At 47.8% G+C, this 15354-nt stretch overlaps 1 protein-coding gene across 2 annotated transcripts in view; it reads right to left on the reverse strand.

The window, feature by feature from the left end:
- ASIC2 (acid sensing ion channel subunit 2) overlaps positions 1-15354 on the reverse strand; it is a 1089542-nt gene that overhangs the window by 86090 nt on the left and 988098 nt on the right. For both annotated transcript variants that reach the window (XM_012809736.2, XM_003797192.1), the window contains exon 2: positions 9544-9694. In XM_012809736.2, the coding sequence (XP_012665190.1) occupies positions 9544-9694 (151 nt within the window). The remainder of the gene's footprint in view (positions 1-9543; positions 9695-15354) is intronic.

Genomic DNA, 15354 nt, shown 5'->3' on the forward strand with positions numbered 1-15354 from the left:
CCCCTGATAGCTGCTCAGGCCTTCCAGCTACTCTGAACATTTATGATTATTTTTAATTTAATTTGTATTTTTATCAAAGCAATATATGTACATAATTTAAAAGGCCAAATGGTACTGCAAGGCTTCTAATGAAAAACAGCAGCTTCCTGCCCCACCTCTGCCTACTCCCTGAGTCCCGCTTCTCAGAAGTAACAACTCTCAGCTAACTGTTTTAGAAGTTTATTTCCACGGATGTTAACTGATTGGCAGTTATTTCTTGGTTTAAAAAATTTTTAGATCCTATCTACTGAATTCCTACCACGTAGGAATCATCCACGATCATATTATCCTAGCTGCATTTCCTACCTAATCACAGGAGATGAGGATCTAAGCTCCTTAGATGAGGCATTTCACCACATTTCCTTTGCTGCCACCCTCTGAATATAGGTATATGATGGTTTGGTTACATCAGTATTCAGATTTTACAGAACTATCATTCTGTAAATATTGTCCCCAGACCAGCCTTGTGGTATATAATGTTTTTTAACCTTTTCCTTGCGACACTATTTTGTTTTTCTTGCTTTTTTGTCTTGCTCTGTTTTGCCTTGCTTTCCCCTTGTGGGTTTGTTTGGCTTGCTGGGTACCTATCACTAGAAACCCCAGACTTTATGGGTGAGCTGTAAAACACCTCTCAGTACAGCCAGCTGGATCAGTAAGGGCATCCCTGCTGGGCCTGCACCGTCCTGCTCCAGACTGAAACGATTGCTCTCTAGACCTCCTGCTCACCTGTCATCCTGGTTCTTCTCTTTATCCTTTTCTGGGAATTTTCCTTGGGTCAGATCCCCCGTTTCTGGCTTACACAATCTTCTTTCTTGATTTACATTTGCATATACTGGTAACTTCCTGAAAAAGTCTTTGTGGGAGACAGACGTCGTTGAAACCAAATTCTACCCTTACTCTTTGTAGTTTGCTGGGTATAGAATTCTATCTTAGACAAGCAATTTTTCGTCTCCCAATTTGAAGGCATCATTCCGTCATCTGTTGGCTTCTACTGCTCCTGGTGAGAAGTTTTGAGCCATTCTGATTCCAGATCTCAGGTGTGTGACTTGTTTTCTCTTTCCAGACACTTATAAAATTTTCTCTTTATTTCCTTTAGCCTGAATTTGCCAGGATATGACTAGATCTGGTTGTTTTGCCGTAATTGCCGGCAGGACTTGGTGAACTCCTCATCTAGAAAATCATGCACTTCAGTTGAGAAGTTTTGCTGTATTAGTTCTTTGTCATTGTCCTCTTCTCCTTTTTTTTGGTTTAATTATTCCAGAACTCCTAGTATTAGGATGTTGGACTTCCTGGACTGATCCTCTAATTTTCATATTTCTTTCTCTCTCAATTTCCACCTATTCATCTTTTTTGTTTTACTTTTTGGGGAGAATGTCCTCAATTCCAATCCTTCCATGGATTTAAAAAAAATGTTTGCAATGATATTTTTAAATTTAATTTCTTCTTCTCTGAATGTTCCTTTTTAATAGCATCCTGTGCTTGTGTTTATGGATGCAGTAACATTTCTTATCTCTCTTGAGAATTTTAATTAAAGTGTTTTGATGTTTTCTTCTGCTTCCTGCTTTATTTTTTATTTATCAAACACATACCGTCTAATATTAACCAGGCACTTTTCTAAACACATCATAAATATTAACTCATTTTAATCCTCCTAACAACCTTATGAAGTACATAATATTATTGTTCTCATTTTGGAGGTAAAGAGAGGTTAAGTAACTTGAGGCTCAGAGAAGTTAGGCAACTTGCCCAGAGTCACACAGCTGGTTAATAGTATAGCTGGGATTTGAACACAATCAGTTGGGCTCTATTTGTGCTGTTGCCTACTGTCTTTATTTCCTCAATGTTTCTTTCTTATTTGGTTTTGGATCCTTTCCTATCAGTGGTTTCCCTCAAATGTCTGGCTCTTTGTCCCTTCCTAGTTAAGAGGTCGTTAGAGGCTGCCCAGCCTTTCCTTGTGTGTTTGTGGACTTAGGAAGGACTTATCACTCTAAGGGGACCTACCTAGGCTGTTTGAGGACTTCCAACTATTAATATCTGTGGCTCTTTCCTCTGAGCTTGTCAGTTTCTGCGGGAAGGGATCATCCAAACCTCTGCTCAGGGGTGGATGGGGTAGATTAGTCTGACTGAGGTTCTCGCTGCTCAATGGGCAGAATTTTTGTAGAGCTCCTCAGCGGGGCCTGATCTCCCCAAATCCTGTTTCAATATTAGCTTCTGCTGGGGCTGGGGTGTAGGGAGAGATGTCTGTCTGTTTGCTTTGGGCCACGGGCAGATATCTGGGGAACTAACAGTTCCTTTTCAGGACTTTTAACTAATTCTGGGATGCGTTGTACCTCTAATCCCTGTCTTCAGCAGCGGGAGTGCCTTAAATTCTTGATCCTTTCTGGGCATTCTAGGGTGAGAACTCTTGACTTTCCTTGGCCTCACTCGGGTGGGCCCGGCGTTTTCAGCCTTGTCTGCTCTGCCACCTCAGTTGTCCCTGACCCTTTGCTTTACATCGTCCCCCAATTTGCTCACATCTACTCACTGCTGTTTTCTCTTCCACCTTCTCTGTCCCACGGGTTTACAATTAAAAGAAAAATCCTCGATTGTCACTTATGTAGGATTTGGGAAAGAGGCCTCCCGTAAACATGTATGTTCAACCCACAGTGTTTAATCAGAAGGCTAGATTGCCATCTTCCCTGAAGCTCTGGTGCTCTGCAAAAATGTCACGAACTTCTTTCACCATCCCGGGAGAAGGCAGAGATGCTTGGAGTTGGTTTCTGGGACGGACACAGCCATAGGATCACGCAACACTTTTCGTAACAATAAAATTCCACCGCCCATCTATGGTTTTCAAACTTGGCTCCCTTAGTTCCTTGGGGTTGGAGGTAGGGAGAAAGCAAACAGGATCCCCATCTCCAGTTGAGCCAGAGATGTTCAGATGCTTTTATCTGTTTTCCATGTGGGGACTGTGCCAAAACTTTCTTTCAATATAAGGATTATGCTTTTGGAAAAGAACAGAGGAAAAAATAGATAAAGGAGGACCAGGGCAGACCTGTCATTATACCGTTCTCTCACCAGAGGCTTCGAAGAACCTTTTCCTTGAGCTGTTTTCACGGCAGTGCTTCTACAATCGCATTTTGAATATTCCAGGAGTTTGGTGGTCCCTTTTGGGTTTGGATATGGGTTTTCAGCTTGGTTCACGACTTAACCAGGTGCGTGTCCTTGGAAAGCTTACAATCTCTCTGGGCCCCAATGTCCTCATCCTTCAGTGGGGATTGTAATGCCCCGTCAGTGGGGTAAGCGGGCATGTTCCTGGCACATAGCAGGAACTACTAAGCTACTCACTAACATCAGCTTCTCCCCTGTCCTGGCCCTGCAGTGCGCACAATTTCAGTAATTTTTTTTTCTCTTAACACAGATTTATCACTGGTATGTATCAGTGAGCCAGAGAGCCAAGATCCCTGACCTCTTGAAAGGGGCAGAGAAGGAAAAACAAACAAGTGAACTTTATATGGCATACTTGAAGGTGATACAGGCCATGGGGATAAGAAAAGGTCAAGCAGATATGGGGGGGTGGGAGTAGGGGGTGGGGTTGCAATTTTAAACAGGGTGGTCAGGGTAGGCCTCACTGAGGTGCCATCGATATCTGCGTGAAGGCTTGATACAGGAAGGGAACTGGCCACTCGGATGTCTGAGCAGTGAACTCTAAGCAGAGATTACCAGCAGATGCAGGTGTCCTGAAGAAAGAATGTCCTGGAAGCAGCAGGGAAGCCCATGTGACTAGAGCCGAGTTAACGTGGCTGGTAGGAGGTGATGAGCTCAGAGGGATCCTGGGTGCCAGGTCTTTACTCCTAGTACAGCACAGCTTTCAAAAATAATTCCTTTGCTTAAAATTATGTCTAATATATTATTGCATTTATGCTTATTTAACACCGGGCTTTGGGGAAATCAAGGCTGATTATATTTAATAAAATAAGAGTATTAGAGTAAATGAAAGATAAAAAGGGATGAGAAAAGAAGGGGCCTACATATGGTCTTTTCAACCAAGGGTGTCCAGCCTTTTTTTATCCCCTGCCACACATTGGAAGAAGCAGCATTGTCTTGGGCCACACATTAAATACACAAACAATAATGAAAGCTGATGAGCTAAAAACTGGTCTGTGCATGCTTTTTGTGATATCTGACATCACAGATGAGCAAAATAGGCCCCAAATCATACGTGTGCAGCCCATGGGCCAGAGGTTGGACACCCCTGAATGCATTTAGACTTTGAGTTCCTTGGAGAGCTCCCTGCAGACTGATTCTGGTTTCCTCCAATTAAATTCACTCTCAACCTCACCTCTCTCGTTGTGTGACCATTCATGGGACTATGTGCCCGGCACTATTGTTCTCTTGGGAACTCCTTCTCTAACCATTCCTCACCCAGCCTCCTCAGGGTTTAGGTGTATTATGTGAGAACTCATGCCCCTGCTCACTGCTGATTGGTTCAGGGGTGGGCACCTGACTGGACCTGGGTCAATGATTCCTTTCCCTGTTTTTTTTTTTTTTTTTCCTCAAACAGGACACAGTCAAAACAGTCTCCTGCTGGTGGTGGAATCTGTAAAATATAAAACTCAGGAACTATTGGGAGACATGTGTGAAAATAAAAAAAAGTGTGTGGAAAAAACCTGTGCCTCTAGTGAGAAAGAATGAAAGGGATTCGGAGAGAACAGTGAGAGAGCCGAGGACGTAGGAGCCCTTGGTTCCGGTTGTTTCTGGGGCTGCATCCTTGCCCCTCCTGCTGGCTGGTTGTTGAAGCTTGTCTTGGGTTCCCAGGGCAAAACAATTCCTTTTATGCCTAAGCTTGTTTGATTTAGGTTTCTCTCCTGTGCAACCTAGATAACCCACTGCCTATTTCTTTTATCTCGGAAGTCACTCAGAGGTTTCTATACAGAATTTCATTTTTAACAACCCCCCCCCCGCCTCCGTCTTCAATTTAATTTCCGTTAGAAACCTCTGGCCATGAAGTCTGCACTTCTATAGTCCAGGACAGCTTTTCTGAAAGTGCATTTTGTGAGATCTTCATAAAAAAGGAGGTCTCCACGGTCAAAGGCATTTGGGAAATAGGTGCTGCGTGCAATATTCCTATCTTGGAAATTTAAGATGCAGCATATCACAAATCCCTGTGATGAATAAAATGTGTTTAATGTTGTCTAATCAGGGTTCCCTTGATTCTTTTTGGACCCCAGGTCCTTTTTATTTTCATGTGACATGCAAAATCCCAAACTCTTGACATTTCATAGGGCCCATGTTAGGGTACACTCTCTAGGTCCCCCAGTGACTGAGCCCACCTTCTTTAAAATGGTATATTACCAGGGTACCCCACACAGAGATCCTTGCCCAAGAGCATTGTCAGCCTGGAGGAAGGGATATTTTTGATAATTTTCATAGAGTCATCCATGGTCTGGATGTAACCAAAGGGGGTACCTTTCTCTAACTCACTTCTTGGTGTGTTATATGTTGACCATGGCCTCGTGAACCATGGCTACTTTCCCTAAAGATCCTTTCTGTTGGTCAGAATTATGTCCAGAGGAGTTGTTTTCCTCCTTAAATATCTGAGAGGTAACGATATCTATGTGGCAGGAAGAATGTACTAGGGACTCTGCTTAGAGCAGAATGGGCCTCCCGGATGTTGAGGTACTTTAGACTCCCAAAGTACGAGATGTTTGCAACATCCTCTGCCTCTGGGATTTTCTGCCTATCCCCCACCTACTGGGCGTCATGATCATCCTTCCACTGCTGACTGTGTGCACAGAGCTCTTGTTCGAACTTTACAGCCACGCTGCAAAGTTACTGGGTTTTATTTGTTTTGTTCATCTCCATTTTACAGATAAGGAAACGGAGGCTCATTCAGCTGTCCTCAGTCACAGAGATAGGAAAGGAAGAGCTGGGGTTTGACCTGAGGTCTGTCTGACTCTATCATGCCATTCTTCCTGTCCTCCTACGCTGCCTCTGCCATCAAGCTGCCGGTGCCACTCCCTCAACAGCCACACTTTAGTTCCTTTCTTCTCCATGGTTACCCAAATACCTCCTGCGAGGCCCTGGCTTCTTCCTCTGGGGACAGAGAGGTAGGAATCTCAAGGAAAGGAGATGGCATTGTGAGGCCAGCTGGCTCGGTGCATCAGGAAGGCTGCTTCTGGATGGCCATGGCAGGGCTGGGCCCCACTGTACCCACAGTTTTTGGGAGCAATGACCAAGCAGCAGATGTGTCTGTGCCTCTTCTGGGGGCTTCCTGGACCATCATTCCTCACCTGCCAGAGCCTGTGTCTCATCCTCATCCATGTAGGACTCACCCCCACCAGCCCAGGAAACACCTTTGAGGTTACCAGATTCTCCAAGAGGCAGCTCCTTGCTCAATGGGTTCTCAGCCTGAAGAAAGGTAACTATGGAGGTGGCCCTGACGTGAGAATTCAGGGGCCCTGCTTGCAGGGAGTGACTGAATCTCAGCCTCCTTCTCTGGCAAATGGGGGCAAGGAGTTCTGCCGGTCACTCTAGGCTATGGTGAGGGGGAAGCCAGAAATGAGGAATATTGCAACCCTTGAGGAATGCTGGGAGGTGGCTTCAAGGTAAAAATTCCAAGAAGCTGGCCTGGCGCCCAGTGGTTAGGGCGCTGGCCACATGTACTAGGGCTGGTGGGTTCATACCTGGCTGGGCCTGCTAAACAATGACAACAACAATAAAAAAGAAATGACTGGGTGTTGCTGTGGGTGCCTGTAGTCCCAGCTACTTGGGAGGCTGAGGCAAGAGAATCGCTTAAGCCCAAGAGTTTGAGTTTGCTGTGAGCTGTGACACCACAGCACTCTACCGAGGGTGACATAGTGAGACTCTGTCTCAAAAAAAAAGAAAATCCAAGAAGGCAACCAAATCCACCACTAATTGTGACCTGATATGGTGGCTACTACCCCCCCTTCCCCATGGCTGTCTAACTTTAAATTAATTCAATTGAAATTATATTAAAAATTCAGTTCCTCATTGTCCTAGCTGTATTTCAAATGCTCAGTTATAGCTGGGCATTGTGGCAGGTGCCTACAGTCCCAGGAACTTGGGAAACTGAGGCAGGAGGATCACTTGAGCTGAGGAGTTTGGAGGTTACAGTGAGCTATGATAATGCCACTGCACTCCAGCCTGGGCAATGGCGTGAGACCCCCATCTCTAAAAATCTCAATAATAAGTAAATAAAGACAAGTGTGCAATCACCATGGGGGGGTTGTGGCTAATCTATTTGGACAACACAGGCAGAGAACATTTCTATCACCCCAGAAAGTTCTATTGGACAGCAATGATTAGTTTCTTGTTTTTTTTTTTTTTTGTCAAGACAGAATTCCACCCTGTGCCCTGAGCAGAGGGCAGTGGTACTGGAGCTCACTGCAACCTCAGACTCTGGCTGTGGGCATCCTGCTGCCTCAGCCTCCAAAGCCACTGGGATTACAGGAGCTTGCCGCGGTGCCCAGCTGGGTTTTTCCATTTTTTTAATGAGTTGGGGTCTCACTTTTGCTCAGGCGAGTCTCGAACTCCTGAGCTGGAGCAATCCTCCCTCCTCAGCCTCCCACAGTGCAGGGATTAGGCAATGATCAGTTTCTTCCCTCCCCTGTTTCTTCTGCCCCACCACCCCTTTAAGCCTGTCCTCCATGCAGCCTGCTTCCCCAGAAACCCAACCTTATAAGAAATGGTTCAGAGGTGTACAACCTATGGCCTGTGGGCTGCGAGTTGAACACCCCTGAAGTGAAAGGGACTGATCTCTCATTTAGGGGTACAGCTCAAGTTCCTGACCGGCATCCCTGTCTTCTGTGTCCCCGTCAATGACCTGCACAGTGTCAGGCATGTAGCACTAATCCTGACTATAAATTAGTCCTAAATTGGTATAGCTCATGGTCCAGTCAGGATGACTGATGGTGCAGAGTTGGGTCAGAACAGTCCTCATTGTATGACTTCAAGGATGGCATTGCTTCGTGCCAGGCCACCTACAATAGACAGTCTCAGAGGTTCTTTTCCTGTTCTGACTATCTGTGGCTTTGAAGCACAGCATGCGGACTTCCTGGGGTAATCCAGGGGTCAGAGCCCTTTCTGTCAGTGACTGGTGCTCAGATCCAAGGCCGATCCACATAGGGAACCATGGTATAAGAGGACATCTGGGATGGGCGTGCTGAACATGGAGAGCAGGCATGTGCATGGCTGTGTGTTAGCACATCTATACCTGTGCTTCTGCTCCTGAATCAAGACAGCAGGTGGGGAAATCCAACAGGACCTTGGAAGGGTGTAACTAACTTCTGTTTAGGCCTTTGATGTGGGGTCTCCAGGATTCATTTCATTTCCTTATTTCTCTTCTTTTCCATAGCTGTTTGGATGAGGGGGTGAGGGCTGGACCCCAGGGTCAAAGGAATCATGAGGCAGGGGTGGTGAGAAGTGGGGGCTGTTCTGCAGGGCCTTCCCCCACTTCCTTGGCTCCAAGCTGAGGGCCCAGGGCCTCTCTTTTTCTTTCCCCTGCACCGCCTCTCTTGCCCTCTTCAGGCTCCTCTGCTGACCCCCCTGCAACCCTCCCATGGTGACCAGCCTTAATCTGACTTTGGATCTCGTTTCCATGCTTCCCCTTCTCAGTCACGTATTTACCCTCTCTTCCTGGTGACGTCCTTTACCCTCTCTTCCAGGCTGCCAGCGTGCCTTGGCTTGTGGCTGCATCACTCTAATCTCTGCTTCTGTTGTCACACTGCCTGCTCCTCTGTCTGACCTTCCTGTATTGCTCTTATCAAGACCCTTGTGGTTATGTCAGGCCCGCTGGGATAATCCAGGACTATCTCAAGACCCCACCCAAATACCCTGTGCACTATGGTGCTGTCACCAACCCCCTCTGTGACTGTGTGTCTCTTCCTCTAGGCTCAGATTAAGGACTTGGTCTTTGTGACTTTAACATCCTTACTTTGGTATGAAGCCTGAGACAGTATACATGGTTACTGAATAGTTTGCTGAATAAATAAATGAATGCATTAAATAGGTGTCAAGACCTGTACACATGGGACCCCCGACCAGCTTCCAGGCCCCTGAGTCCATGCTTTGGTTTTCCAACACTTTACAGCCCCTCCACCTTCCTGTTGGGCAGGAGCCTGCTTTCCTTTTGGCTGGACTCCTAGCTGGATTCAGAATGACTGGAAGGGCCTCCTCTTCTGAGGTCAAGCCACTTACCTGATCCACCACACCTGCTCCTTCAAATCTTCCCCGGTGCATCCTCTCCATACCTCCCTGCCCCCCACCCACCTTCCCTCTCCAGTATTCCCATGGCCCACCCCTCCCTCACCCGGGGAGAGCTGAAGAAACCCAGGGCATCCCAGCCCATGCCTGGGACATCTTTACACATGTCATCAGACCCTTGCCAGAGAGTAGTCCTTCCTAGGGTGGGCCAGGACTGCTCACCTGAGCCAAGTCGATGTTTCAGATTGGTCCTGCACCCCTCTGCCATCGCCCGCGCCCCGGCCCCTGTGCACAGCTCACCTGTCTCTCCCCAGATGGGCAGGTACTCGTCCTGCTGAATGTCCAGCATGAGCTCCAGCCCGTTGCCTGTCCCCCCCTTGACTGTGGTGAGCAGAGGTTTGCCATCCTCGCCTGAGTTAAACATGTAACACTTCCCATATTTTGTAAACACCTGAAGGAGAGAAGAGAGAGAGAAGCACATGGGTGACTTCAGATGGAGGTCCAGAGACTAGAAAGACCCCAGAACTACCAGTGCAGGTCAGAGTCCCCACAGCCCCTCACAATCACCCCTCCTGGGACCACTGATTCTTCTCCCGAGCTGATGATATGAATTTTGCCAGGTAGACTTCTGGCATCTAAGAACAAATTTGACATCCTTTGGGGTTTGTTGCAATGGGATCTTGTCTTCCCTCCCTCTGAACACTGGCCCAGGAGGTCCTGTTTATTTCCAGGCATTACAAATATGTATGGTCCCGCCCCTCTGATCACATCTCCAGCTCCAAGCTCTGTCCCAGGCTCCAGAGACACCCATCTCCCTCACTGTCTGATAGGCACCTCTTGCAGGTGTCCACAGGGCCCTGGCACTCGGCTCGACCTCAGCCTCACCCTAACCCAATATACAATTCTTCTGCACCCCTGTCCTGAGAAACAGCATCATCACCTGCCGAGGGGCACAAGTCAGTCCCTCAGAGTAGCTCAGCTGCCTGCCGGTACTCTCTCTGCATCTGTCTTGAATTCAGCACTTCCTCCTCTATGCTGCTGTGATTTAGGACTCAGGCATTTCTTGCTGGGCTGCTCTGGGCACCTTGCTCAACTCTTTGGACTTCAGCTCATCCTCTCAGCTAACCATGGCACACTCTTTCTGGAATGCAGATCTGATTTGTTAAATCTCTGCTGAAAACCCATCAGGGCTCCGTCCCCTCAGGCTGAAATCCAGACCCACCTTGCCGCATCTTCCATGATTCCCTCTGCCTGTTCCTCCTGTCTTTCATCCTGCCGCTTCCCACCTGACCCGCAGGGATCTGCTAGCAGGTTGACTAAGTTGGGCTCACATCTAGCCAGTAGGCTCAGGTATCACATCTGCTCACTCACTGCTTGCTATCCACAGGGGCCCCACACCAGGTGCTCCAGAAATATATGAATGAATGAGAGAGCAGGTGAGCGGGTGGAGCCAGGCCAAGTCCCTCGCCCCACTCCAGACACGCCCAGCTCTTCACACACTGTGGCTTTCTACTTCTTTCTTCTGCTACCTGTAACTCCTCTCATTCCTCTCTCTGCTTTGACAACCTCCAGCTGTCCTCTAAGACCAGACTAATACATTTTCTCTTCCAAGAAGCCTTCCTGAGCCCCTGGACCAAGGTGGTTACTGTCCTGCCTTGCTACTCCCCTCACACCTTGACCATAGCCCCCGCCTGGGGGCCCTGAATAGTTGGTCCTGTATCTCTTCTGAATCGGCCTCTGCCTCTCATTTCTGAGTCCTGGCCCTTGTGCATTGCTGGCTCACGGCAGCTCCGTCCACTTTTGCTTGATGAAAGCCTAATTACAGAGAGTTAGAGTGGTGGTGTGGGAAAAGCTCAGGGCAAGGAACGCAGAGATCTTTATCCAAGTTTTGATCGACACTTACTAGTCGTGTGACTTTGGGTCAACTATATAAACCTTCCAAGCCTCAATTTTTCCATCTATAAAATGGGAGTTCTCATCCTTGCCTTTGCTACCACTCAAGGTTATGGAGAGAATCAAATGAGGTGAGGCATGCCAAAGTGCTTCGAGAAGGATAAAAGCTTTCTACAAACGCTACGGTTATTATGGTTATGTAACTGCTTTGGAACCTCAAGCTGAAGCCAAATTATATCTGGCAAAATTGGCTGGAAGAGAGCCAGGCTGACTGTGCTGGATTCCTGCGGCTCCTGGAATTTGGGCCCAGGCCACCTCCTGGACCATGCTTCCCTGCACTGCCCCGACCTGCAGGATGTAGGTCACAGGGAAGCTCTTGGCTTCCCTTCCTTCAGTGCAGGGACAGGTGAGTAGCAGGAATGAGCACTGGACGCTGTGTTTTTCATGGGATCTTGATGGCTAGATGAAAGGAAGGAAAAGGGGCCTTTGCCGTATGCCAGACACTGCTAGATGCTTACTGGTGTTCTCTCATCTAACCCTTGCAACCATGACCTTGGGGGGTACTGCTTTGCCCATTGAGCAGAGGAAGAAACCAAGGCCCAGAGAGGTTAAGTGACTTGCCTAAGTTCACACAGCTAGTAAGTAAAACAACAGGGATTCACTCCATGTCTAATTCTAACACACATTCTCCCGGATGTGCTCTCCTGGGAGAGACTTGAGAGTTTTTGTCACTGGGACGTTTTGGAGCCACATCCTACTTCTGTCTGCCTTGTTTTTCACATCACCCAAGTCATATGCATGTGCTCCCACTACATGTGAGGATTAGAGGGACTGCAAAAAGCATAGCCCCATTTTCTGCCTCCAGGCCCTGTACAAAGTGCTAACCGAATACCAGATTCTATATATTTCTCCAATATAAAAATCAGCTCTGAGTCCCCAGCCAGCAGCACCATTTCAGGACAGTCAAGCCTCACTCTTTCAGCTTCATAGTGGGGGGAAGCAGCTGGAATTAGCACGAAGTCCACATCAAATGTGGTTTTTCAAAGAACTGAGTTTTATCAGCACTACTGCATCTAGCAATTGAACTTGGCTAATGAACTTGTCCCTTGGAGTGATGCTCTTGGGGACTACTGTAATGAAGAGATACGAGCATTTTATAGTTAGCACATCCATCCCATGGGGTTCAACACATCTGGAATAACTTCTGCTGTATTCCAACAGACCTTTTATTTTTTGTAGACACTCCAAGTATCCTATCTCCAAAATTGCTTGTCATATTAATTTGCCCATCTATATGATGAGATTTGCAAGCAAATGGATATTTCAGCTTAGGGTCAGATTTTTGCAAATTCCAACTCCATCATTCAGCCCTCCCCCACTATCTGGGCCTTAAACTTCAGGCTGGGGTTAGGGTGGCATCTACTGAAGTCGGCTGTGATCCCAGTCCTGCCAACGCATGCTGAGTGTTGTTGATAAAGCTGTTGCTCCTCCCTGAGTGTCTGAGGATGACGACAAAGAGTATTAAAGATCAACTCATGGAATACTATTCAACATAAGAAACGATGGAGACTTTATACTTTTTGTGTTGACCTGGATGGAGGTGAAACACTTTCTTCTTAGTAAAGTATCACAAGAATGGGAAAAAAATGTGTTCAATGTTCTCAATACTAATGTGAAACCGGTATGTAAACAACTACAAACCCTCTCCAAAGAAAAACACAAGTAGAGTCCATGGAGGGAGAGGAGAGGACAGAGAGGGGAGGGGAGAGGAGGGAGGGTGATTGGCAGGATCTCACCTAAGGTGCACAAGGTGAGGGTGTTCAGCAGACCCCTGGGTGAAGGGCTCAACTACAACTTGAACTTTACCTTAGAAACGAAAACAATGTAAACCAAACATTTGCAACCTTATGTCAATCTGAAAAAAAAAAAAATGAAGATCAACTTGTTCACTTGCCCTGGTTTACAGATAGGGTAAGAGACCTGGGAGAGAGGCAGTGACTTGCCAAAGGTCACCAGCCTCCCTCAGTTTCCCCACTTACAAGAAGAGATGGGGGCCCTGCGGGGGTGCTAAGGTATCCCCATCTCTGAACTTCGATTGATCTTTGTCTGAGTACCTGCTTTGTGCAGATACTGAACAGAACGAAGTCTTTCCCTATAAAGAGGGAGCAGATGAGCCCTCATAGCAAGGGATGGGGGGGGTGGTGGCACCCAGGGACTGCCCCTGGCTAGGGCTGGCCCTCATCTAGCTGGCGGCTCCTGATGGTGCCCTCAGAGTCTGTCTGATTTTTTTGCTCCTCCTCCTGGGGTGGGGTGCTGGGGCAAGTTCACAGCTGATACAAGTCAGCTGTGAGTGGCCGGGGAGTGAAACCAGGAGGTGACGTGGCCAAGTGAAAATCTATGCTGGCCAAATTCTTTATCAGGTCAGAACCATCAGGAGGAGACCTAAATTCCTCTGTGACTTCTGCTGCATGTAGGATGAAGCCCCTGGTGCTCTCTGGAGCCCTGTACAGCTCAAACCCTGTGCCCTATTTTCCCCTCTCATGGGCTTCAAACGTCCTGGCCTCTTCAGTTTCCAGATGTGCAGCTAGTTCTCTTCCCACCAGGCCTCTCCATGTGCCTTCTCCCTCTCCCTTTCTTCTGCCTAAAATGTTCTCCTAGCACACGTTGCCTGGCCAACTCCTGATCAGGCTGCAGCTTGAAAGCTACCACCTCAGAGACGTCTTGCTCAGCTACCCCATGCCATGGCTTCCAGCCTCCATTTAAATTGGGGCTTATTTTTTTCAATTTTTTGGGGGAGAGGGTGTGTATGAGAGAGAGAGAGAGGGAGAGAGAGAGAGTTTTTTGAGACAGTTTCATTTTGTCGCCCTGGCTAGAGTGCAGTGGTGTCATCATAACTCACTGCAACCTCCAGCTCCTGGGCCCAAGTGATCCTCCTGCCTTGGCCTCCTGAGTAGTGGGCGCTACAGGTGCACCTCACCACACCCACTATGCACCATCACCACTACTTTTTAAAACAGTGCTTTTGTAGAAACGAGGTCTTGCCATGTTGCCCAGGCTGCTCTCAAACTCTTGGGCTCAAGTGATCCTCCTGCCTCAGCCTCCCGAAGTGCTGGGATTCCAGGGGTGAGCCAGTGCGTCTAGCCTGGGGCTTATTGTTTTACAACCTCACACCCCCCATATGTTTCCTTTACAGTATCTGTCAAAGCCTGTGACTAGATGGTTATTTATTTGTGTAATTCGGTGTCGAATGTGTTTTCTTTCTTCTAGACTGTAAGCTTCCAAATGGCAGTGACTGTGTGTGTTTTGTTGAATGAATGAGCGAATGAATAAATGAATGAGCAGTGAGGAGCTGCTGCCCCACCAGAAGGGCCCTTCTCTGCTGGTGACTCACCAAGGCTCTGGCCGAGCTCATAGTGACACGGGCCTCCTCTCCTTCCCTCCCTCTCTTGGCAGTGGCCTTTAAGCATGTCTGCTGGCTTCTTCATGAAGGTAGGTATCAGGGGGAAAGAACCCTTTCAGGAGCTAAGATGGTTGGGGACAGTTTACTTTCATGGGTGCCCCGGAAGGGGCTCAGAGAAAGCCCAGTGCCTGCTGGTTTGCTGATTGCACACTGCGCCAGCCAGCCTCCCTGCTGGGGCTCCTGAGCCAGCTGCTCCTGCCTGAGGTTTTTTTTTTTTTTTAGAGGATTATTTTCCTTTCTGCTCAACATCAAAGGCCAGAAAACCATTTACACGTGGTGCAATTTTGCTACAAACTTGGGACAAGATGCGCCTCTCCTTCTGCATTTTGGGGCATAACGACGTGTAAGAGCACACGCTTCAAACTGATGCCTTGTCGCCCCCAGCCAGAAAATCCCATTTGTTTAAGTTCAGCCTGTCAGGCTGAGCTAGCGGCTTCTTCAGACCTGCCATTCTGCCAGGCGCTTCTTTGCTTTCCCGGTAAGTGCTGACAACCCCTTTTGTGGATGGCGGGGCTGGATTTACTGGGCTGCAAAGAGTCTAGAATTGCACTAAATTGGGTTGGTTTGTAAGAATTAAGAAAGATGCGTGTTTCAAACCTGGATCCCCAGGAGTGAGGGGAGCTTCTTATGATAAAAACAGTCCCCACGACTACCATCTTCATCGCTGGCGTTTGCACGGTGTGTTACTATTCAGAGACGGGGTCAACGTATTACTTCAACTTCTCAATGGCCCTGCCAAGTTGGAGGGAGGGAGCTAA

Source organism: Otolemur garnettii, unplaced genomic scaffold (genome assembly GCF_000181295.1).
Source record: "Otolemur garnettii isolate 467f Iridium unplaced genomic scaffold, OtoGar3 scaffold00112, whole genome shotgun sequence".
NCBI lineage: Eukaryota > Metazoa > Chordata > Mammalia > Primates > Galagidae > Otolemur > Otolemur garnettii.